At 45.0% G+C, this 24,131-nt stretch overlaps 1 protein-coding gene and 1 long non-coding RNA gene across 2 annotated transcripts; both read left to right on the top strand.

Moving 5' to 3' along the window:
- The first annotated feature begins 15,183 nt into the window (after positions 1-15,183).
- Positions 15,184-15,726, top strand: LOC135397399 (uncharacterized). The gene is made up of 3 exons (XR_010423639.1): positions 15,184-15,351; positions 15,504-15,569; positions 15,636-15,726. It is a non-coding gene; the product is annotated as an uncharacterized LOC135397399 (long non-coding RNA).
- A 4,981-nt stretch (positions 15,727-20,707) lies between these two features.
- Positions 20,708-23,920, top strand: LOC135397393 (uncharacterized). Its single transcript, XM_064628976.1, has 2 exons — positions 20,708-20,876; positions 23,414-23,920. The coding sequence occupies exons 1-2, from the start codon at positions 20,747-20,749 to the stop codon at positions 23,818-23,820; spliced, it is 537 nt and encodes a 178-aa protein (XP_064485046.1). The 5' UTR covers positions 20,708-20,746; the 3' UTR covers positions 23,821-23,920.
- The last annotated feature ends 211 nt before the right edge of the window (positions 23,921-24,131 follow it).

The following is a 24,131-nucleotide window of genomic DNA, read 5'->3' as shown; positions in this document are numbered from 1 at the left end:
TCAACAAATTGTCCATTGTCCAATAAGTTCGCTGGTCAGAAACGTCACTCTTTTCTTCTTCTTCTTATTTTTTTTTTTTCGTCTACTCCAATATGGAACTATACTGAGGCGTAAATTGTCACGCGTTGCCTTTATCGTTCTTTACACAACCTGAAGAACAGGTCTTGTGTTCTACATTTCGCTGCATCATAGTTGGAAAAGTGCCGGACAAATAACAGAATTTCTGCCTCCTACCGTGACCTGTACAGTGGTGAGGTGCCGCTAGAATTATATAACAGAACTTATAATCGTTACCCCGTCACTGACACCTCTCAATGGGCAGTTAGATGACAATCAGTCTCATATATGAGTTAGATGACGATCATGCATGTTCCATTGACGATCAGGAATATGACAGTGGTCTTCTGTTACATCATCTATTAACAACGAAGTTACAGAAAGGCATATATGTGACTGCGATATTACCCTCAGTTTCGGGTAAGGACGACGAACCGAATGACACGAGCTTGTTCGTTCGTCCTGTCCGTCTTCGGCCCGACTCAGGGTAAAGCCTGCACGGTCACATAGCCTATACCAGCTCGCTTGCATTCTTTCCCTATGTTTAACAGAAAGGTCCTTCTCATCCCCGATCGGGTTTTCGTTCTCACGTCCTTTTATTGTTGACGAACGTAAACTGCAGTGGTTAGGTAATTAGTTCCAACCCTTCAGCAGTAACTGCTCCATGCTTTTACCCTGCCCATTCAATCGATCATCCGACAGGATGTGGTTGGATCAGGGTGGGCTTTGTAGTGAACCTCTGCGCTTAGCGGTTTAGGACGAGAAGTGCATCTAGAGACGGTACATGTAAAGCTAGAAACGAAAAAAATTCGCAGGACGGTTACGGTTGTGTAAGGCGAATTTTAGCGACAGCTGTTGTGGATGAATGTCGACATTTTTATTGCTGATGTATGCACAATTACTTTACAGTGACGAGTACTGCTTTGCGATCTGTGAAGTAAGTGTTGATGTGACCGGCATTCCTGACGAGGTCTCGGTTTCGGAAGCCCGAATCAATGCAGGTCTTTCTCGAGGTTGTTATACGGCCCCTGTTCTGGTGGCCAGTTCGAACATCACCGCTTCTTCTTTTTTTAATTCAGTGTGAGCGCCGCGAAGCAACTGTGGCTATGACCAGCGTACAGACGTAGACAGATGGCGAGATGACAGCAAGAAGGAGCGGGGGATAAGGGGCAGGGGGTTAGTATGCTTCCTCGGCGGATTTCAGAGGAAATTAAGATTGCCGACACTCGCCTGGAAAGTCTTCGGAAAACTCAGGAAAAACCTCAGACAGCACAGCCGGTGGTTCACTCTAAGAAAAACAGGCAGAATTTCCTATCCAAGCTGGCAGAACGACAGTATACTTCTACCATTTCCGGCCAATCCACGCACGCCTTCTCGTCCGCGGGTTTAAGCGGCGGCGTATCTTTCCCTTGCGCCTTTCTCTCACGTTTGCTCTAAGAAAAACAAAAAAGGTAGAATTTCCTACCCAAGCTGCGAACTACAGTTTTTCTGAGACTGTACACTCTAAAAACAGAACTTCACCGCATAGCACGTAGTGCGCCAATCATTGCCGCGAACGATAGGGTTATCGCTTTTGATTCGAGGAGAGATGGAGGCGTACGCCTTTTTGTGGCAATTACCATACACCCAAACTGCCACAAAACGGCGTACGCCCCCTTCTCTCCTCGAATTGGAAGCGATATATGACCCTATCATTCGTGGCAATGGTTGGCGCACAGCGTGCTTTGCGGTGAAGCTCTGTTTTTAGAGTGTAGGATTCGAACACACCACTCCCCAGCCTTCAGCACGACCTTGCCTACCACAACCAACGAGTGGGACGCATTAACCCGCTCGGCCATGCCCGCTGGTCACCGCTTCTATAGGATATCGGTCATGAAGTTGGTGGTCTTTGCGTTGATGTTAAACTCCCCCAGTAGCAGTATCGCCGATGCCATGTGGACTGCTAAGGCTTAGATGAGGTATATAACTTATAACTCGCGGAACTGTTGCGGTGGAGGCAAAGTAGGTGGCCACGACGATGAGTCCGCTCTCAAATTGCACCGAATAGAAGAGAGAAGGAAAAAAACACAAGAACTAACATTGTCCTCGTCTTCGTCACTATTACTGTTTTCGCTCTTCCTTATGCGGACGCTACCGACGCCGCGATTTCTCGAAACGAGGCACTAACAGCTGTCGCTAAAACGAAATTTCATCATCGAAGACAATCGAAGGAGAAAACGAAAGAACATAAGCACGCGTGGACCGCACATAGTGTTACGGTGTTCCTAATCTCCAATGGACTACATCTGACGAAGAAAAGCTTCCAGGTGCCCGGATGACCTAACCCATCGGAATTATTGGCGCCCCATTCGTGGTGCGATGCATTGTACTTAATCGGCTACACGATCATAGACGCTCAGCGTTGGAGTAGAAAATCTCCAATCGACCGATGCGTGGGGCCCAAGGGCCGACAGTCTCTAATGGTCGCTGTGAATTTGTAATAGAAAAAATAAGCAAGCCTGCAGTGGCAGCAGGTCTGAATACCGTACCCGACGTCCTTTACCTTCCACTGGGCGTGGAGTATGTTGTCGGTGCCAGCGTTGCTATGGCAACCGTCGGAGAAGCGGGGTTGCCTTTGATGGATTACTATAGCAGTCCGTGAACCACGCGGAGGCCCGGACGAACACAAGGCGATCTCCTGTGGCGCACCGGGGCGCCGTTAGTTATTGATTGAAGCGTTTTCCTTTCTCTTTTGCGGTGTCATTATTGGATTTCTCATCTATGATACATCGCAGTGAAAACCCGAACAAATCGACGCGAAGGCGACCCCCAAAACAGGTTCAAAAGTCGCGCGCTATCTTCACATTCGTAAAGGTGCACAGACAGGCGTTGCCATGTTTGCCAAGAGCTATTTTCTTCATTGCGAGCTGCAATCGGCGACGGTAGCTTGGACCTGTGTCACGGTCTAATGACGTAAAGCTAATAACAGTATCTCCGAGGTACGCAGAGGTACGCATTTGGGGACTTCATTTCAGATGTTATGAAACTTTACACTCCGGCAAATTCCCAGACGGTGTGTCAAGTTTTGGCTCGAGTATGCTGGGCAGTTGTGGCACGGCTGCTTCCTGATATGTATACAGTCGTAATTGCTAAAGACCTGTCGAATGGTCGAAGAAGCGCTAAATTAATTACAGAGATTTTTTTTTTTTTCGTCCTTCCCTTTCTCCGCTCGATCTCGTTCATACGTTTTCTTGTTTGTCTGTGACTGCATGAAGTCACAAGCTATATAATTCTTCGCCTTAAATGCCACGGCTTAATTAATTTGACCCAGCCTTCTCTTTCAACTCTAATTCATTAAAATGACTTAAAATACGTCGTGTGACAGGGAGGTGCGAATAAATATTCCCTACACCTTCTCTTTACATCGATATTCCTCTAGCTTCGCCAGCCCTCCTTTCTCTCTTCTTTCCGTTATTCGATTTCATTGGATGTCAGCTGGAGATACCAATTTAGGTATGACATCTCCATAATAGAAGACGCGCGGAAGAAAGGGAAAGGAGGTATGCCTGGGATTCCTACCACTGGGGAACGATGCCGGAAGCAGATAATGGAAGTGAAAATGAAATTACGTTTCCGTTCCTCGTGTGAGGGATATTGTGTGAAATTTAGGACAGTTATCAACCCGAGTGTTTGAGGGAAGTATCATTCAAGTTAGTCAAATGACGGCGTTAGACACAAATGACGACTGGGTCAATCAAACTTATATTTTCCGGAGCCGCGTCTCACTGGTCACCTCAAACGGTTTGTCCAATCATCGCTGGATATCGTTTGAGGAAACCAATAGGACACCGCTCCGAACTGTCGTGCTTCTTGAGAAGGAGAGGAACAGGGAAGATACGGATGACTCCCGTTCCTTTTGTGTTGTTGTCAAGGTAACGGGATCTTTAATTCCGTGAGGAAAAATGTTTGCACTTTAGTGTTCCTTTAACGGTGCTGACTTTGATCGAAGTTGAAGTTCGAATTTATAAATAAATAAAAAAAAATTCCGGGTTAGGAATATGCCAGTAATAACGACCATAAGAGCTTCAAGTTTCATATCTGCACGCGACGTTTTGCTATTAAGAGTTCGCAAGAAGCTGCGTGTCACTATTTTATATATGGCGAACAAAAAAGGGAAAAACCTGCAACAGTACGGAACAAAAAACATTACGTGATGCAACACGAAAACGTAAAGGTAAGTAACGTTAACCCAAAGTAAGAATGATTTTTCACGCGTACAGGAAGCGAAATCCTTAACCAATTTATTACCATTCCCTATACCATACGAAGCGGCGCTGTGGCCCGAAAGATTTCAGCTGCGCACGAGTCGCATTTCCCAGACCGTCGTCGTTTGTTTCGTCGCCGCCGCTGAAACCAAGTCTGTCGGGCCCACCGTCTATCTGACCTCTCGTCACGAGCCTATCGAATTTTTTCTACCTTTCCAGCCTTTTTGTTTTTCTCTCGACGAACTCGCAGGCCGGACAGGCGCCATCCGTCTTCGACGAGAGTGCCTGTCGGATTCTGAGATCTCCATTTAGATTATTTTGGGCTGTTCGATAAGGGGGACTTCGCGAAGGACCTGGCTGCCGCTGTCACCAGCAGGGACCGCCAAACCAGCTCTGCCGTGATTCTGTCCCTGGTGGAGACGTCCAACGGGACAAACTATTCTTTCGCTCCGTGGGACATCCCCTTGATCGACGACTTCTCCATTCTACCCCAACCGTATGGCAATAGCATTGTGGAAGAGAGCCAAATTACGCGCTCTTCCGAATTTCACAGACATTCTCCTAAAGAACCTCACATAATAAAGGGCGTGCGGTACTGGAGATGCATAGAGGGGCAGCTCTTCAACGCGGTGTCCTCCTTTTAACCGATGTGCCTCTGTAATGATCCCGTTTTAGGAAATAAAGTTTCAGAACAACGTAACTGACGACATGTTACATTTTGAGCTAAATATCTGTGCCATCAGTATGGCTTCGGCTTCAGATTTGTTCTTGTTTTATAATCTACGCATGGAATCAGCGGTTACTTTGTTTTGTTGGGAGGAAAGTAAAATGGTTGTGGCTACTGGCTGGGGGCGGGCATATTGTCACGACACTTAAAACTGATTCTGTTTCAACGTTGATCTTCGTTAAGAACGCAAGCTTATTTTCATAGATTGAGAAGTTACCCGTCAAAAAGAACTCGTTACAAGTTAGGTTACCGTGTGCAAAATGTAAATAAGTTAATAACGAAGTTCTTCAGCCTGAAATGTAACTCGCAGTTACTGAGTTACTTAAAAAAAGAACGAGTTACTTCCAAATTACTTCGGACACAAAATAGCATTAAGCAAGGTGCAGCGCGCGTGAGCAGTTGAGTTAGACCTTGAGTTGCCTGCGGAGGAGTGTAACACGCTTAGATAGTTTTCGTTTATGTCCAACAATAGACCTCTCCCTGTTTGTAAACAAATGACGTCATAGTGTTCGACAGCGCCACAAATTTGGAAGAATTGAACTACGCCCAAAGCTAGAGGTGAACAAGGTCGCGCGCGCCCGAAAGCCACGTTCTTGAGGGGACTACGATATGGCCCCTTAAAGGGACGCGACCCTCGGTTCTGCTGTTCTTTCAATGGGAGGCAGCGAACAAGTGCCCGTTCGTGGAACCCAGCCCTCTCCTTCAGATTTGTTTCGGTTTCAGTCTGTCTACCAATGTCATGACGACGTTTCTCTGGTAGAGGTCTATTCGAACGCTTTGCATCTTACTCCCTGTGGGCGCACAATGGTTCAGCTTCATTTCAATGGCAGCGGTTCTTACTTCCTGAATAAAATACTGTCATTGATTGAATATCACGTTTTATGGCAAAAAATACCATGAAGGAACCGGAGAGAAAGCAAGGAAGTATGTGGACGTGAGTGAAAAGCTAGTTAAAAGTAACTTGGAACTTAACTTAAGTTACTTTGGCAAAGTTACCTGAAAAAGGAACGAGTTCCTCTGAAAGTTACCACGGCGCAAAAGTACCGAGTTAAGTTACAAGTTACAAAAAAAATGAACTTAGTTACAGTAACGAGTTATCTCGAACTCTGCTTATTTTTGGTATACAGCGTGTTTCAAAACTGTCGTATAAGTGCAGCAACAACTTGGCTGTGAAAATAATACCTGTAAGTATGCCGGTACTTGGTCACACTTCTCGTGTGTGCACTGTAAGAAAAAAAGGTAAAATTTTCTACCCATCTCGGTGGAGCTGTATTGCAACCACATTTCTACTCAAACCAATTTTACCTTTTGGGTATACCTGCAGAGTAGAAACAAACTACAGAATAGAAACTGTCGTTGTACCAGCTTGGGTAGGAAATTCTACCTTTTTTTCACAAGTACAGCTGCACAGGGGAGCCTAGGCTTGTGCTGGTATCGGCAGGAAATGATACACAGTTATCTATCATGGATATCTGATGTCATAACCATTAATTATACTGCAGCGACTGCGATAAGGAGATTTTTCTTTCTCCCTCATTTTTCTTTTTTCTAACAGGTAAATCGCTAGAACGTAGACTGTTCTCCAAAAAGCTATGACGGAAACATCACTAAACGATAAAACGTCAGATTTAGAAGTCAAGTAATGACTCTGTGCTTGTGTGTGTGTTTTTTTGTTTGTTTTTTACACTTTTAATCTGAACTTCTTTTGTCGCTTTAATCGACTTCCTGTTCGTTTGTGCTGCCACACAGGGAACGACCTTCATTAGCATACATAGTAGCAGTGTGGCATCAGCTTGGGCATTTGAGGGCGAAACATCCCAACATCAGTCACTTCCTATATAGTTGATTGATTGAACTTTAACAGCGTGGAACATTCTCCCATACGTGGTCAGTGCCCCCTGAAAATGAGGGTAAGGCTATGTAGAGTAGACATAGTGACGATTATAAATGTATACAAATATAGACACTGTTGATCTTTAAACTGTTTGAGTTTGGTCGACTGATTGACTTAATGAATATATATGATTATCATCGCGAATTCTTTTTTTTTTTTTTTTTTCGTCATCAATACATCAGTTTTATTGCTGCCTGTCCCAATTTGCGCTAAACACATCCGAATATTATAACATCACATTATAAATGCGACAGAGTCTGGATTAAATGAATGAATCATTAAAAATGTGACATTATGAATGATACAGACATTAGCAGAAAATCACATTATATTCTGATTACGATTCATAGAAATGTAGGAGGTTCAGTGAAGCGGTAAGAAAATGTTCAGGGAAGAACCACCGATATTTCGAACAAGGACTGTTTTTCTGGGTTCTTCTTCTGCTGTTGTTGTTCTTCCCAGATGAAGAACAGTCTCTGTTCGAAATATCGGCGGCACTCGTCCTGAGTCTCTACGACTCATGTACCATTACTAGGGTTTCCGCGTTTTCGGCATTTATTCCCGGGGAGATTCGGCGGGTGTCCTTTATTTCTTTTTTTTTGCATTTATATTGTTTTGTCAAATTCGGATATTTTCGGAATTTTAAAACGTTTGCGCCAAATAGATGGCGAAATATCGGCAGTTATAATGACTAATGGAAGCAGGGCAGCTTAGTAGGAGGACATTGAGAACGCGGAGAATTTTCTTTCCTTTGTTGGAGGATACGAAGGCAGAAAAAATAGGCGATGTCAAGTTGCCGGTGGTGAGTAAATCAAAGAGTGATATTAAACGGTAGGAACAACTTATTTATTTACACATGGTAAACAAGACTTTCGTGGACGAGACTGCACTTCTTCAGGTTGAAGAAGTGCAGTCTCGTGCACGAAAGTCTTGTTTACCATGTGTAAATAAATAAGTTGTTCCTACCGTTTAATATCACTCTTTGTTGGAGGTTTCAACTTGTACGCTCTTAAAAATGAACTTCACCGCATAGCACGCTCCTAGCCAACCATAATCTCGAATGATATCGTTATCATCTGCCCTGATTTGTTGAAAACAGGGGGCGTACGCCTTTTTCGTTACACTTATGCGGTTCATAATTGTCACGAAAAAAGGCGTACGCCTCCCGTTTTCAACAAATCGGAGCAGATAACGGTATCATTCGAGATTCTGGTTGGCTAGGAGCGTGCTATGCGGTGAAGTTCATTTCTAAGAGCGTACACTCTAAAAACAGAACTTCACCGCATAGCACGCTGTGTGCCAACCATTGCCGCGAATGATATCGTTGTCGCTTCTGATTCGAAGAGAAAGGTGGGCGTACGCCTTTTTGTGGCAATTTGGATGTATGAAAATTGTCACAGAAAGGCGTACGCCCCCACCCCCCTCTCTCTCTCTCTCTCTCTCTTCGAATCAGAAGCGATAACCCTATCATTTTTGACAATGGTTGGAGTACAGCGTGCTATGCGGTGAAGTTCTGTTTTTAGAGTGTACTTGAACCCCCTAGACCCAGGGATAAAAGTGTTACAAGGGAACGTTTTCCCCTGAACTAAAGGCTATCGGCTCCACAGGGTGGCTTTCCCCGCATTCCGCCTGGAAACGAGGTGAAGGAAAAACGAAAATATGATTCCCCCGATGGAAAAAAATGTAATCGGGTACCGGTATTTTTGGCATGTAGCACCATATGCAAGGGTGTAATCTGGAGTTTTTCGGAATGTGCCGAATTTCCAAGAAAATATTCGGCGAGTGTTTTTCGACACGCGGAACCCTAACCGTTACTATACCATGAGAGCTTTTCTTCCTCCTTCAGTTAAATGCAATGCGTGACCATGCCTTTACATTTTCCATGGAATCGTTGTGAAGCTTAGCAGTTTCATTGAGTGTTTAAAAAAGAAACCAAGCTGTGACCGTAGCTTTGCACCTATATACTATCCTACTGATCATCCTGCGTGTCACACAGCGTTATTCAACGCCGCGTGTGGCCATCAGAATAGTGAGGACCATTTCCTCTTAGGCAACAAATTGTCCAAATTGATCGTTACAAAATATTTTGACATTCCTCGCGCAGTTAAGTGTCGACACTGGCGAATGCACACACGCACACAAAGGGCAAAAGCTGTCGTGTGAGTAGCATATGGAATGGGAAATTTGGAAGCGAGACGTGGGAAAGTTCGATTATCAATTTTGCGAGCGGAGGAAATTCGAGGCAAAAGAAACAAACACAATGGAAACAGAAATAGCAACTTGGAAGCCCTTGGTCAGGAAACAAAATGGTAGCGATTGCGTTGCCTCGAAGGCGTGACTGGAATCGTGCCACGCAGGCATAGCGCGAGCCTACTCTGGATGACCGATGGAATCAGTGTTATAGACAAAGGCGCACATAGGCACGCACGAGTTCTCATCTCCCGCGTGCATCGTATGGTGAAAAAATTGCTCGTGCCATGTACGAGCTTCTGCCATCGGCCCCGGCGAAATTTTGTAAAACATTCGACCGTTAGCTGTGACTGACAAAGGGATATTACAATCTTACAAAGGGAGTTGCATACGTGCTCGCTTGTGGTGCCGCGACGCTTCTCTTCAGGGAACTGCGCAGGATTTTCATCTCAGGTGGGTGTTGGAATTCTGTATATGAGGATGCGTGACACCCGCATCGCAGCTGGCTACTGCCGTGTCTACATCGTGCTGGCAGGTGCCGGCAAGCCCTTTCACCATCACCACCACCACCGCAGGTGCCGTGTAAATTTTCATAAAATAAATACTAATTTCAGAAAGTTTTGGGTAGGGTGTATGTAGTAAGATCTCTGGGAGGAGGATGCATGGGGGAGTCCCCTGATTGTCTTCACTCTTAAAAATGAGGGGGGGGGGGGTGATGGCAGGATAGGCTCGCCGTTGTTGGCCACACAGAAGTGGGCGTCGTCACGACTATAGCCAAAAAAAGAAAAGGAAAACGTATAGCAAAACAAAACACAGAGGAAATGAACTTCACCACATAGCACGCTCCTAGCCAACCGCCATCCCGAGTGACATCGTTCTTTCCTCTGATTTGCTCAAAACGGGACGCGTACGTAATTTTTGTGGCACTATGTAGCTCATAATTGCCACAAAAATTGCGTACGCCCCTCATTTTCATCAAATGAAAGAGAGAATGTTGTCATTCTGGATGGTGGTTGGCTAGGAGCGTGCTATGCGGTGAAGCTCTGTTTTTACAGTGTTGTACGTATTAAACTCTAACATTTTCGAGACTGGTCGCGACGTTCTACAATAGGAAAACAGAACTTCACCGCATCGCACGCTGTGTGCCAACCATTGCCACGAATGATAGGGTTGTCGCTTCCGATTCGAAGAGAGAGGAGGCGTACGCCTTTTTGTGTCAATTATCGTATATCTAAATTGCAACAAAAAGGCGTACGCCCATATCTTTCTCTCTCCGAATCAGGGGCGATAACCCTATACGTATATCATTTGTGGCAGTGGTCGGCGCACAGCGTGCTATGCAGTGGAGTTCTGTTTCTAGAGTGTAGAGTACACATCGCACGAACACGCTCAACCAACGCAGCATACTCCTTAGTCACGGTGCTCCCCGAGCGATTGCACCCTTTTGCTTTCGATATCTTTACTGCACGATATGCATTTCGGGCCCACTCAATTCTCCATATTTCGGGTCCACATCTTATTGGACATCGTTCGTAGTTTATAATACGCAATAATTTCGAGGATTTAACGGACGATGACTACGTCCCCAATGACGCATGAGCTACATGTGAGCATCACATTCGAAGATGAGCACAACACAATACATAAAAGAAATATACAACACATTTGTCGGTCTGCAAGCATCGACAGCAAGATGTGATGTGCTTTTAGTCAGTTGAGGCAGTTAATTGCATAATGGCCGTTTCAAACGGTTCGAAGCCAGGGTCTGTGCATTAAGTGTGCATATATAAATAGATGGAACAGCCCTTTAAAATTTTATTGTTATCATTTTTATCACCTGCACCCGATAACCTGAAACAGAATACAATTTACTCCTTTCATTGATGGAGTTGAAAGCTAATTACGACTGTTATCGATAATGTGATCTTTCTTTCTTTCTCTCTCCTCCTTGTTTTGTCCTCCAATGCGAGTGTATAGGAAGTAAAAACCTCGCGCGAACACCCCCTATATAGGACGTGGAAATATTATCACATAAACATGCCTGCATTTCTCATGCATTTTATAACGCCATTTCTCCTATCCTCACTTTTTTTCATTTTTACATTCGACCGCGGTGAATAGGGTATATGGTTTCCAACGACCAAAAGAAAGTAATAAGAATAAGCGAGACGTCTGAAGTTATATACTATCAACATACATATATGCGCGTCTGTAAGCACTGCCCATTCTACCTGGAAGAATCCTTTCGTGCAGTCACCCAACGCAGATCGTTCTTTACTTATTTTTTAATGCATTTCTCCTTTCGAACGTACTTCTCTTTTGCTCGAGGATTTCGTTGCGTTCCAGCTTTTCTCCTATTTCCCCAGACAACGGAGATCCACTCCTTTCGATATCCCGTTTCCTTGCCCTTCTTTCCTTCGGCGATTACCCCAACGAGGGGTGAGAGACATCGCAAAGGCAAAATGGAGCAACGACCAAGCTGAGAGGGAGAGAGAACAAAGATACATATAAAAACTCGAAAGAAAAACGTTGGTGAGGAAAAGAGGGACCTTTCTCGGGTTGTGCCAGAAACAGCGGCGAGCCTGTGTAATCCTATCGTTGTTGCAACTAATAATGAAAGCAACACTGCGTCATTCATCATCTGTACGAGAGAGAGAATGGGGGAGAAACAGACCTCCTTTCGCGTCATTTTGATTTCGTTTTTGTTTCGCTTTTTACTTGTCCCCTATCGCAGTCGCCTGGCAACAGCGGTATTCCTCGCACGCCAACATACGTGTGGTGTCGCTTGTTTCGACAATATCGAATTATTATGGCAATAATATTGTTCCTTCCAATTTTTTTTATTTTTTTTTTTTTATCCTGCCCACCCCGCCATGCGTAGTTGCGAAAATACGTTCCGTTCGTCAAGACACGGAAGAAGAGATCTTCGTGCAGGGCTTCATATTTCTACTTTGCCTTCTCATTGTCCACTTGCTTTCAAGTTCCGCTTCTCATCGTGTCCTCCCAGCGTCTGCCTCGTAAGAAACAATAGAATTAGATTGTATGCTACGTAGCGACCACGACTCGGCGTCAGAAGCAGCGACGTGCACCAAGTCGATTATGAAAGTTGGCTTTTCACGAACCAATCAAGATGAGACCTGAGCGAATCACGTGTTATCACAACAGAGAGGGAGAAGGCACCTGGTTTCAGGAGTCCTCTTATCGGATCAAATACGTGCAATTTTATAATGCTTATAAATAATAACTGAATTACGTGTTATCACTTCCATCAGTATCCATCGTGGATACAGGCACCATGGTGCGGAACCTGCACCAATACATTTTTGAGTGCGTAAACGTGCTATAAGTGGTGCTAGACAACTGGCAGAGTCCTCCAAGAAGCTAATTCATTTGCTGTCGCTACAGAACAATTCACAATAACGACCACGCTGCATTTGTTCCCCACAAATGAGTATGGTGCGAACTACATGCCAGAGCCCTACAGAAATGATCAGCCACAGCATAGTACGATAATGAGAACATGTCAGACACCCAAAGGTGTGTTTCGCAGCACCTCACGCAGAGCGCCATGAAAACGCAGGCCGAGGTAATATGTAAAAGCAGAGGCAATTTGACTGACGTTTGACTGACTTTTATTATAAACATTGTCCAACTCACGAGTGGGCAATTTCGTACCTTTTCAACGTGGGTCTCACTATAGAAGATCCCGCGGTCAAAGCACTGACCTATACATACTGCATGACTGGCCGAGAAACGTCGTGCTGTCACGCGAAAATTTTTCACCGGACTTTTCGAGGCCTATCATCCTTTGATGGACAACGATTGTCACCATGGTAATCAAGGTAGAGAGCCAGATGTACGGCAAGGAACGAGTGCACGTTTACAAATCCGTGAGCGAGTGCTACTAAAAATGGGACTGCCGACGAGGCACGGTCCCACGATGACGGCTTTTGACAGCGAGGCCTCCGAACGTGTCTTTCGCTCCATCATTCGACCTTCTGCCCAAGTATTCGGTAATTTAAGCGGAGGTAAATAGAAATCGACACCTGGAAAAAGAGTTTTGACGACGTGCGACTAAAAGATCGGTTGAAAACATACTGCGTATGCCTTCTTTTATCCTAAGTTTAGTTTCGCTGTGTAGAAACTAAACATTTTTTTTTCTTGGCCTTCGTGATCATCCATTTAGGCAGAGATAAAGTGACCTTGCTCAGAATCGCAGTCATTATGCCACATATAATTAAAGCGGAAGCAAAAATGCGTGAACGATGGTTTGGGATCGGGTGTTACACTCATGCTGCGTCGTGAGGCGGGAAAAACATTCCCGAACGTAATGTGCAGCATGGTAAAGTATTTGGGCAGTATTTGTTTATTTATGGCATTATCTCAACGGCCCAGGCGGGCATTGCATGAGGGTGCATATTAGTTGGCAAAAAAGCAAACAAGCAACAACAAAAAGGATATATACATATACAATTTGCATGATTCAGTTAAAAAGAAAAGAGTGCTTATCGATATGCCAAACTAGGTAGGTACACTGCCATCTAAAGCGGACTACTGCGCGCGTTTGTGGACGATGAAAGGCATCTCATTGCACACCAGTTTGCCACTTTATAGGTCATTATGACGGAGCTTGATCTTCAGCTTATAATCATGTCTCGCAATGATGCTTATGAGTTTACTTCAACAAAGGACAGGGTTCTCTGCAAGAAATTCACAGTGCTGACATTTTGTTCTGACTGTGTTGGCGGTTTGTACTCATGCATGTTTGTGGGCTCTAAGTAACGTATGGACAGACAAAATACAAAAACGCCGTCAACTCCTCGAAGGAGGTAGTCAGAATGAAAAACCAAACGGTTAGGAGCATCTAGTTTTAATGACAAGCTTTCGTGCAGAATCTGCGATTGATCAGGTGAACCGTACGGATGTTAGATTCGCGCACGCGCTTGAAGGTTATCACTGCACTCTTAAAAATGAACTTCACCGCATAGCACGCTCCTAGTCAACCATTATCTCGAATGATATCGTTATCTGCCCTGATTTGTTGAAAACACGGGGCGTGCGCCTTTTCTGTGACAATTATGAACAGCATCGTCGTCGGACGTGAGCTGTCGCGTTCGACGGATGGATTGGGCTGCGCCTATTATCCCAAGCAGCACAATGTACTGAAAGTCGAGTGCAATAGGGGTGGACGGGTAGGTGGAAGGCCTTGAACAAACTCGTGAAACTAAAGAACTTTGATAAGACACATACCGTCCACCCCTATTGCACTTGACTTTCAGTACATTGTGCTGCTTGGGATGCGAAATCGATATGCGAGTGTCATGGAGTCAATTAATTTCGAATTCAGCTTTTAAAAAAAAAAATAAAGCCGACCGCCGATAAGGTAATAACGCATATATACAACCTTGAGTGTTCGCGCGTGCCTTGACTTCACAGCCCATAGAATACCGAATCCATTTGGTGTGTCACGATATTATCGGCTGACTTGCTGCAATATTGTACGGAGAATATCCTTCAAAGTATACAAGCACCTGTTCGCAATGCGGCGACATTTTGCATGCCGCACTGTCGCTATACTATACGACTATATACTGTCGCTTCGCACCCATATAACCAATGAATGCTGCTCCTTGTCACGTCCTACACCACACACTGTCTCGATAAAGAGTAGATACGGATGCAAGAAGAAAAGTATAGGGGGGGGGGGGGGGGGTGCTCGGTGAGAGCACTCCATATAGCACGCTGCAGATGGGGGTCGAGAAGACGACGACGTGAAGTGCGTGCAGTCACGCGGCGCCTTCTGGGTTATGTCATCCCGGCCGCCTTCAAGAGGGAGACATTTCCTCCACTTTTGAGTTTTAACTGATGTTATTCAGCTGCAAACGGGAATAAGAGAGAGAGAGAGAGAGCTCTTCCATCAACGTCACATTAGGGCAACCAACGGCTTACAAGAAGCACAGAGAATCGCAAGTTACGCATTTCGGCCTTATACTATATTGTATAGTTATGCATTTATGTGAATCGCGACTTCTGTATCCTATAGTCGCCATTTTCATCTGCGTCTGCTTGCTTATAGCTTGCTTTACCGAAACAGGTGGCGCTGGCTACAAGATTAATACGCGCACAGGCGCTGGTACATGGTTATTCAAACTATAATACTCTAATTCTAGGCTATGTAGCCCAAGCTACCGCCCGTTCTATAAAGGGTAAAGCCGCAGAATCCATCCATCCATCTTCAGGTACATAATGCTTAGCGATGGTATCACTTTACTACCCACTGCAACTCGTCATTAGTTATAAGTAGATAATAGACAAATGCAAGTTCCAATAAAAATAGACAATTTAGATGCATATAGCTCGAATTTATTACAATTTTCTGTGATCGGTTCAGCATACAACGCCAACGTGCGCAAACATTCTCAACACGTGAGAAAAATAGCTTTCTACAAAGTTTCAGGTGAGTGAGAAGACATATTATATTTTTGAGATGCGATCAAAAGTAATAATTGGAATATTTCCACAGGACACCGTGAAGGGAAAAACGAGAAGAGGCCGATATAATTTCGACACTTTTTCTCCGACACGCCACTGCACTTGAAAGATGCAGCTCCCGTGTAAGGTGCGGCCACGGCCAATATATCATTATGATGAGCAGGTGCGCACAAGCGAAGTGGAACGGATGTGATACGGCACAGTGGACCCCAGTTAGTGCACTTTGCTGAAAATTGGTGAGCTCGTCCGCACGGTGGCATGAGGAAAATTGCAGCGCTGGGGAAGTGGAACAACGTTTACGTTTAAGGAAACAGAGCAGTTGCAATACGTTTCCAAACCTAATACAGAAATAAAAACCCATCTGAAATACTGAAAATACTGAAACTTAATACTGTGTAACGCGTCACTCAAAGCCGAACCGCAAAATAAGGTACAGGCTGTCGGCACTTTTTTTTTTTTTTTTCGCAGTTACAGTGCTTGTCCTCCAAATTAATTTTCGCAACGAAACAAAAATATTGTGGTTGGTTTTCATTGTCACTACATTACATGTCTAGTGGGTATAGCCCGTCCCCAAATCATATTTCTAAAGTTCTGTTGCGATTGTGTTCCATATGGCGTAATTGTTAGTGTCCCTGAACTTAAATTAGAAGAGCTTGAGTTCGTTTCCTGGTGCCGGCAAACGCTGTTCTTTTTGGGCATTGCTCGCATGACCTTCCATGGCGAGCTATACGAAGCAGTGTGGCGCCATCTTTCGAGGTGAGCACTAAAGAACCGCTCTTGTGTACCGTGGTTTCGGTTCCGATGGTTCCGACGCACGGCGTTCCACACGTGAACGCAAAATGCAATTTCCGACGTTAGAGTTCACGTAGCGAACTTTCGCGCAATGAAATTGAGAGGTGGGAGGGATTCGAGGCAAGGAAGCAAAGAGGGGTAACAGAAAGCGTACTCATTTCTGTGTGAAAACAAATAGTAAATGTATTTTTATTCGCGATTTATGAATTTAAAGCGCGAAACGTACGTCGTTTTGTGGCAATTAACATAACTGCATATAAGTGTCACAAAAATGCGTACCCTCCAGTTTTTTACCAATCAGGGGGCAGAATGATGTCATTCGGGATGGTAGTTAGCTAAGAGCGTACTATGCGGCAAAGTTCTGTGTATATACACTCTAAAAACAGGACTTCTCCGCATAGCACGCTGTGCGCCAACCACTGCCCATGGCATTGCCAATTGGCAATGGTTGGCGCACAGTGTGCTATGCGGAGAAGTCCTGCTTTTAGAGTGCAGCAGTGAAAATCCTGTTGTTCCTTTACCATTCTCTTGTTGCTATATTTTTGTTGGGGGAAGATAAAAGCTGGATAGCTTTTAGTGAGACACTGTGTTGTTCAAAAGTGTTACAGAGAGTTGTTTAAAAAAAAAAAAGATCATTTCTGGGTATTCCTGTGGGCGGGGCAGGCACTGAGTACACCTTCGTGAACGGAGTGATGTGTGTGTGTGATCAGTTTTAGTTCTCTCGAGCAGTGTTAGGGGTAACTCGTTACAAGTAACTCGTTGCTGTAACTAAGCTGCTTTTTTCGGTAACTTTTAACTTAACTCGTTGCTTTTGAACTCCAGTAACTTCTTGAGAAACTCGTTCCTATTTTAGCTCACTTTTTCAAAGTGAGAGAGAGAGAGAGATTATGGTTTTAATGACTTTTTCAAAGTCACTTGGGGTAAGTTCCTTTTGTTCGATTGCGGTCTACAAACATCGCAAGCTGCGTCGTCCCTCTCCAATGCGAGAGGACAGCACGAGCACGCCCGTCGAACGTGCACGGCTTGCTGTTGCGCGATGAACGCTACGAATTCTGTTTTGGCCGTATACATTAGGAGACTCAGTTGACGTTCATTATAGCGACGAGTAGTGTATATTTATAATGACAGAGGGCACTGGGTAGCAAGATTAAAACTTGGTGCGGCTCTACGAAATGTGCGTAGAGGACAACTCGTAGAACCTTGGAACTTTCAACGCCTGTATTGTGCGCCGCAGAAGAACCTTATTACGAGTTCAAAATCATCAAATGCCTCAATAAATAAGTAGAGAAAGGCACGCTGTTTTCGTCATGTCAAATATAGGTATAGTTTTCGTATATCAAAACTATTATAAAACGTCTTGCACCGCACGTTCTGAGATCAAGATCTGAATTAATTATAGAAAAGGCACTAACTAAAAACTGTATATATTAGGTAACAAGTAACTTGAAAGTAACTCATATTACGTTTCCAAAGTACCTTAGGAACTTGAAGTTCATTTTCATTGCCTGTAGCTTCGTTATAGTAACTTTGTAACATTTTTTGCACAGTTAACGAGTTCCTTTTGTCGAGTAACTTCCTCATCTCTGCTCTTAAGTGTCCTTTAGGTTTGGTTTGGGCCAGTACATGGAAACAAGAACAGTGTTTCGCATAAAGTAAGTATGCTTATAATAAATGGGGCAGAGTATCGCCAGTGGTGATGAAACACCCCAACCATAAGGTCCAGAACAAAGTTGTTGTGTGTTTTAAATGCGCTTGCTACCAGCAACATCTCGTGAGCTGTTATGATTGATGAAGCTCCTAATGAATAATTTTTTAGACAAAATAGACAAAGAATGTGGAGTGCTCCGAAAAAGACTCGAAAAGATGAAAATCTTCAGAATCCAAGAGCAGTACATCAGAAAGTAAAGTAGACATCAGTGGTATCCTGTGCGACAATATTTCTTTGGTGAAGAGCAAAACTATATTTACATACCCTCATGGACGTTCCATTTGCAACGTATTGCACCATCACCAGTAGTACTGAAACAAGTACCTATACATGCGAGTCGCTGGCTGGTGTCTTAGCAGTGCAGTGCTTCACTTCGCAGGGCTGCACACGGAAATGCAACCTTGTACTACCTGTCCGGTCCTATGCACTCACAGTTCCAGTACATGGTGTTGCTTTGGATAACTCAAGGTTATCAAGGTCGCACTGAAGTGAGTTGTTATTGGGGAGTATTAGTTGTCTGGCTATAGGGGACACTTTCATCGGCAGACAGGCGAAGATCGTCAACGTGAAAAGCAACGTATCAAGCAATCTCGACATTCGGGTAAGCACACCTCTCCCTCTCCTGTGCCACCATCATCTCTCCCCTGCCCTCTTCTCCCTCCCCTGGGTGCACCGAGTCGCCATTACAGAGCAGGCTGACCGCACCTTTCCCTCTTACATCTCCCACACCATCTCGACATTCGAAACTACGCTCCGAACTCCGCTGACAGGGTATGCCCGAAACTACGTGTATGACATCGGAGTCATTCTCGCTTGTAAATACAAGGGCTGTGAAAAGTTGACGGAGAATTTTGCTCGAGAAAAATCATTGAGTAAATGTAACTGAATAAAACTTGCGGAGGACGGAGTGCAATCCCTCTCGTGTCAGCGGCGCGTGCAGCAGCGGCAGCTATCATGGCGGCGAGCAGTGTGTCTGTGGTGAGCTAGAATGTCCGTAGTGTGTCTGTATAGCCTGTATGTGTGTCTGCATATAGACCATAGTGTGTTTGTAGCTGTGAAACAGCGATGCATAATCAACTTCCTTGTGAAGGAGAACGTCAAACCAGTTGAGATTTTGCAAATATTACAGGCGCAGTATGGGGAACGAGCTACAACTGTCAAGAGGAAGCGTGTATACGAATGGTGCAGACAGTTCGGCGAAGGACGGGATATGAACCACATGGACACGTTCGTCCGACTGCAGTCACGCCATGAACAGCGCAGGCGGTGAGCAAGCCACCCTCGAGAACCGGCGAGTAAAAGTTCGAGACATATTCTAGCCCAGCGTAATATTAGTGTCAGCAGCGTGGAGACAATCATTCACGAGAACTTACTGTTCGGAAAAGTCATCCATGTGGACTTCTACATGCACTTCTACAAGGGGTCACGATTAATGCCCAGTACTGCTCCACGTTGACAAAGGGTGCCGTTCGAAACGCAATTCGCAAGAAAATGCCTGGGATGTTGTTCGGAATGACCGCTCTTCTTCATGATCATGCCTGGCATCGCACAGCGAATATGACGGTAGAAACCCTGGCCGAAATGCGCTGGGAGGTTTTGCCCCATGCCCCCTTACAGCCCAGATTTAGCCCCCAAGAGATTACCATTTGTCTGGGCCCATTTTTGAGCACCTTGGAGGAAAGACGTCCCATATACAGATGAAGCCCTCCAGAAAGATGTGCTGCAGTGGCTACGACAGCAGCCCACTTCCTTCGACGCCAAAGGCATCACAGCGATGGCAGCGGTGTCTATACATGCGCACGGTGAACATTAAAAAAAAAAAAAAAAAAAACTGACGTAGATTTGTGCTTACCGAATTTTCAATTGTATTTAAAGAAATAAAAGTATCGGTCAAACTTGAACGACCCTTGTACATCGTCAGAGAGATTAATCAGAAATGATTTAATCCAAACTAAAATGTTACTGGCAATATATCGCCACACATGCGTATAAACTCACTCATTTTAGGTAAATCTACTCCAAATTGGGTACCGTCAGTACGATGGTTACGCAATGGCGATGGAACGAAAGGAAGTGAGACACGTTATTGAAAGGTTTACTATAGAATCTTTTTTTTCTGAATTCGTGTTAAAGAAGCCACCACGAAGCAGGGGTTACGAGTCTCTAAGGGATATTGTCTTGTCGATTTGGTTGCTGTCTGCAATGTTGCCGTCTACACCACAGGAATTCCGCGTAACAGTCGTTCTGAATACCTCGTTGCACTGCGTTCGAAGAGCCCCTGCAGCAAATAATACATGCCCTAAAATAAGCGTGTGGAATTGACGGGCAGGTGTTATCTTACCTGGAACTATAAGGTAAAATAGAATGACAGAAATCTCTCTCACGTGGCCTGGCTTTCGCTTCCTCAGTTTAATGATGCTGACACAACGGAACAATGCAACTGCACGTGTATGATAAACGACGGAATCTCCCTTGCTTTTCTGCCCTATGTTCTCAAGAATATAATGGCGTGCACTATGGGGAGTGTCAACAGGGACTGGTCTCACCAGATTTTATGAACGTGCTAAACTTATCTTGAGTTTCAGACCTGTCCAGGAAAACAAGCGTCTTGAAAAGCCAAGGTTAACACAAGGCGACAAGGCATGCTGCAGTCAGCTTCTGGACATCAGAGGAACAGCATGGGGAACAAGTTGCTGATCAGCGCTTGCCTGGCGGCTTGGACCTTATTACTATGGATCACAGAGGGACAAGCTATGTACCCTAGCAGCGACCGTAAGTACCTTGACGCCAGAGTGCGATACAACAGAAGAGGGACTCATGCGGTCTAGTTAGCGTTCGCTTCCGGAGAGAGTTGGCCGCACCGTTGCAAAATTGTTTCCTCCCGCGCTTTAAGGAAGTAATGTAATCGGCGCCAGCTTGCAGGACATGATAGCAAACCACAAAGCCATTGTTTTCATTCGCAGGGATCTAGAAAACCGCAGTAAGCTTGTCAAACTTGTTGATTGCAATCAATTCCCTGACTGTTACTGTAGGGAATGACATCATTTTGGCCCAAATATCGCGGGCGGGCGTGTCGAGAGAAGCGATTTTGTTGCATCTCCCGTAGACCCTCATGTATTGAAAATTTTACAAACTTTAATTCACCAAAAATCAGTGGATCGTATCAGATCTTCAAAAATATGTCATTCCCTAGATGAACTCGAGGAGAACACGCCTTTACCTGTTTCGTGTAGAAATTTAGCCAGGTTTACGAGAACCCTGCGAACAAAAATTCCCCATAGCACAGAGCAAGCTATTTAAAGCAAATAACTGGTGCACCATCGAGGAAGGCGCAAGTGTGTCGGTCAGTCAACCGGCACTACTCCGCGATGGAAGACGATTTCAGGAGACGTCTATCCTGAAAGATCTGGTTGAAGAAGCCATTTTGTCAACATGCTGAGTTTTCTCTTCTTCAATGGTACACTCGTCCGTTCATTTCGTTTAGTCTTACTCGCGGGCTCCAAGTAGTTCATGCGATATTTACAGTTATGAAAACCGAACAGCCTTCGGAATATTTTCGAGGTTCATATTTAGCGAGAAGTGGTGAGGACGCACACGGTATCCTAGAGCAGGGGATGTTACTGGCAGCATACACACCAAATAATGAGACGCATAACTTCTTGGGGCGTGATTCCCTCTAGCGGTATGAATTTTAATACCTATGCTACATATTCTTGAATGCAGCAATAAACACCATAGGGAAGACACGAAGTCGACGCCACGGCTGCGTACTCACAACTGACAGAATATTTATTTCGGGACGGACAAGGATACCAACTACCCCAACTTCGTACACTTGTACACCTAAGCTACAACTGCGGCAATGCTTACGTCTAAGCATATCTATTACGTCATCCCATCGACTCGTTCCTGTCATGCAAGCGTCTATCAAAGAAGGAAAAAAGAGGGGAACCGGTGTACCGAAGATGGGAGCAATGAAAAAAAAGGGGGTGACGTTTCGAGCGAAACCTCTTCTTCAGACTGAAGTGTCTGAAGAAGAGCTTTCGCTGGAAACGTCACCCCCTTTTTTCATTGCTCCCCTCTTCGGTACACCGGTTCCCCCCTTTTTTTCTCTCTGTATACGTGTACCTGGCAGCCCTTTTTGGATTATCGTTCTATCGAAGAAGAACAACTTTATTTTAATGAAAATTATTGGAGAGTTTCATCCCCAGGGACGACACTCTACCTCATTGATGGCGGTAATGTGATGGAATGGTATGATGAATCGCCTCACAGTGAGGACCGAAGTCCTACGGTGTCCAAAAAGTTAATAGAAGCGTCTGTTAAATACTCAAGAAGCAACGCGTTTGTGTGTGTGTGTGTTTCCGTCATATAGCAGTCACGCTACATAAAAACGACTGTACCCTTCCCACGTATGTCACTGAGGCTTTAGCACATCCTCGCCCAGTGCCAAAGAGAAAGTACCGTAGTCTGGTACAGAGCAGTGCCGTCACTATAGGGCAGTGTTTCCCAAACTTTTGGCGGTGACGGACCCCCGGAAGCGATGAGAACCAATTCACGGACCCCCCCCCCCCCCGCCACACACGCACACACACCGTCACATTCAGTACATAACCAGCAACCTCGTCAGCTGTTGCGTGCTTTCGATACTGCTTCAGAAACGATTCCGGACTGGTTTCTTCTTCTTGTTTGTATGTGTATGACGCGGACAAACGCACATTGCAGGACTTTTCTATCAGAAATTACAAGCTAGCCGTTGAAGCATGCTTGCAGCAATTTTGGAAGTTCTGGGTGCTTGGAAATCGGGCAGCATGTTGCAGCTTGGAAATCAGGCAAACGAGCGCGTGTTTGTGGGGACGAAAATCCTCACTGAAATGTGAGAGACGGTCGCGGACCCCCACGAACACTTTCGCGGACCCCTGGGGGTCCGCGGACCACACTTTGGGAAACGCTGCTATAGGGTACGCTTCACCCGGTGCGGGAGCTTTTTGCGTCACACCGTCTCCCATTAATGGATCCTTTTCCATGCCAAACGATACGCGATAAGTAACAATATTACACCACACGTAGGAGAAAAGACAAAAAAAAAAAAGAAAGAACATGCGCTCAGAGAGGGCTCGTCCCGTTGCTTTTGACGTCATCGCGCCGCAGAAATAGAGAGGAAGCGATGGTACTGATGCGGCGCGTCACCCCCTTCCATCGCATCACCCGTAGAGGACCGCACCCCTCGCACCCCCCTAGTGACGCCACCGGTACAGAGTGACGCAACTATCATTTATTTGTTTACGTAAATTTCGTTTCGACTTCAGATCAAGACAGGGATCAGGGTAACGCTGAAGTAGCTCGCGACGACGACTATCCCTACTACTCACCTCACTACGGATCACCAAGCTACGATGGCTACGGGTATCAGCGGCCTCCTCAGTACCAGCAGCCGTACCGACAATACAAACCTGTGGTCTGCAAAACCGTCTGCAAGCCTCTCAAGTTCAAGAAGAAGAAGAAGAAGCAGACCAAGATCTACACATACCCGACGGAGTACCCTTCGTATCAGGCAACCTACAAACCGTACAGCACATACGCCCCAACTCCGGCGTACACCACATACCGCAAAGAACCTGCACACGAGAGCACAACCTATCCAACAACTCCTTACTCCGAACCAAAGAAAGATGTCAAAGTTGTCATCATCAAGGAGAAGAAAAAGAAAGGCTAAAACGCCGTAGAATCATCTTAAATGCACTTTTGCATCCCACTGTTGAGACAACATACTACAACATATAAGTCAGAGGAAAATAAAAGGTCATTTGAATCTATCACGTGAGAATTAATTTCTATCGTAGACTATAAGTACTTTAAACCATAGGTACTAGGTAATACTTGGTATAGGAAACCTGAAAATGAAGGCTTGTATTCGTCATTTGCGTACGTGTTTCAGCCTCGGAACAGTTAGTGACCGGCTACGGCAAGACACAGCAGATAGACCTGTAATAACAATTTGCAAAAAGTAACAACGCTGTCCATGGA

Source organism: Ornithodoros turicata, chromosome 1, assembly GCF_037126465.1.
Source record: "Ornithodoros turicata isolate Travis chromosome 1, ASM3712646v1, whole genome shotgun sequence".
NCBI classification, from domain to species: domain Eukaryota; kingdom Metazoa; phylum Arthropoda; class Arachnida; order Ixodida; family Argasidae; genus Ornithodoros; species Ornithodoros turicata.
This window is presented reverse-complemented; position numbering and strand designations above follow the sequence as displayed.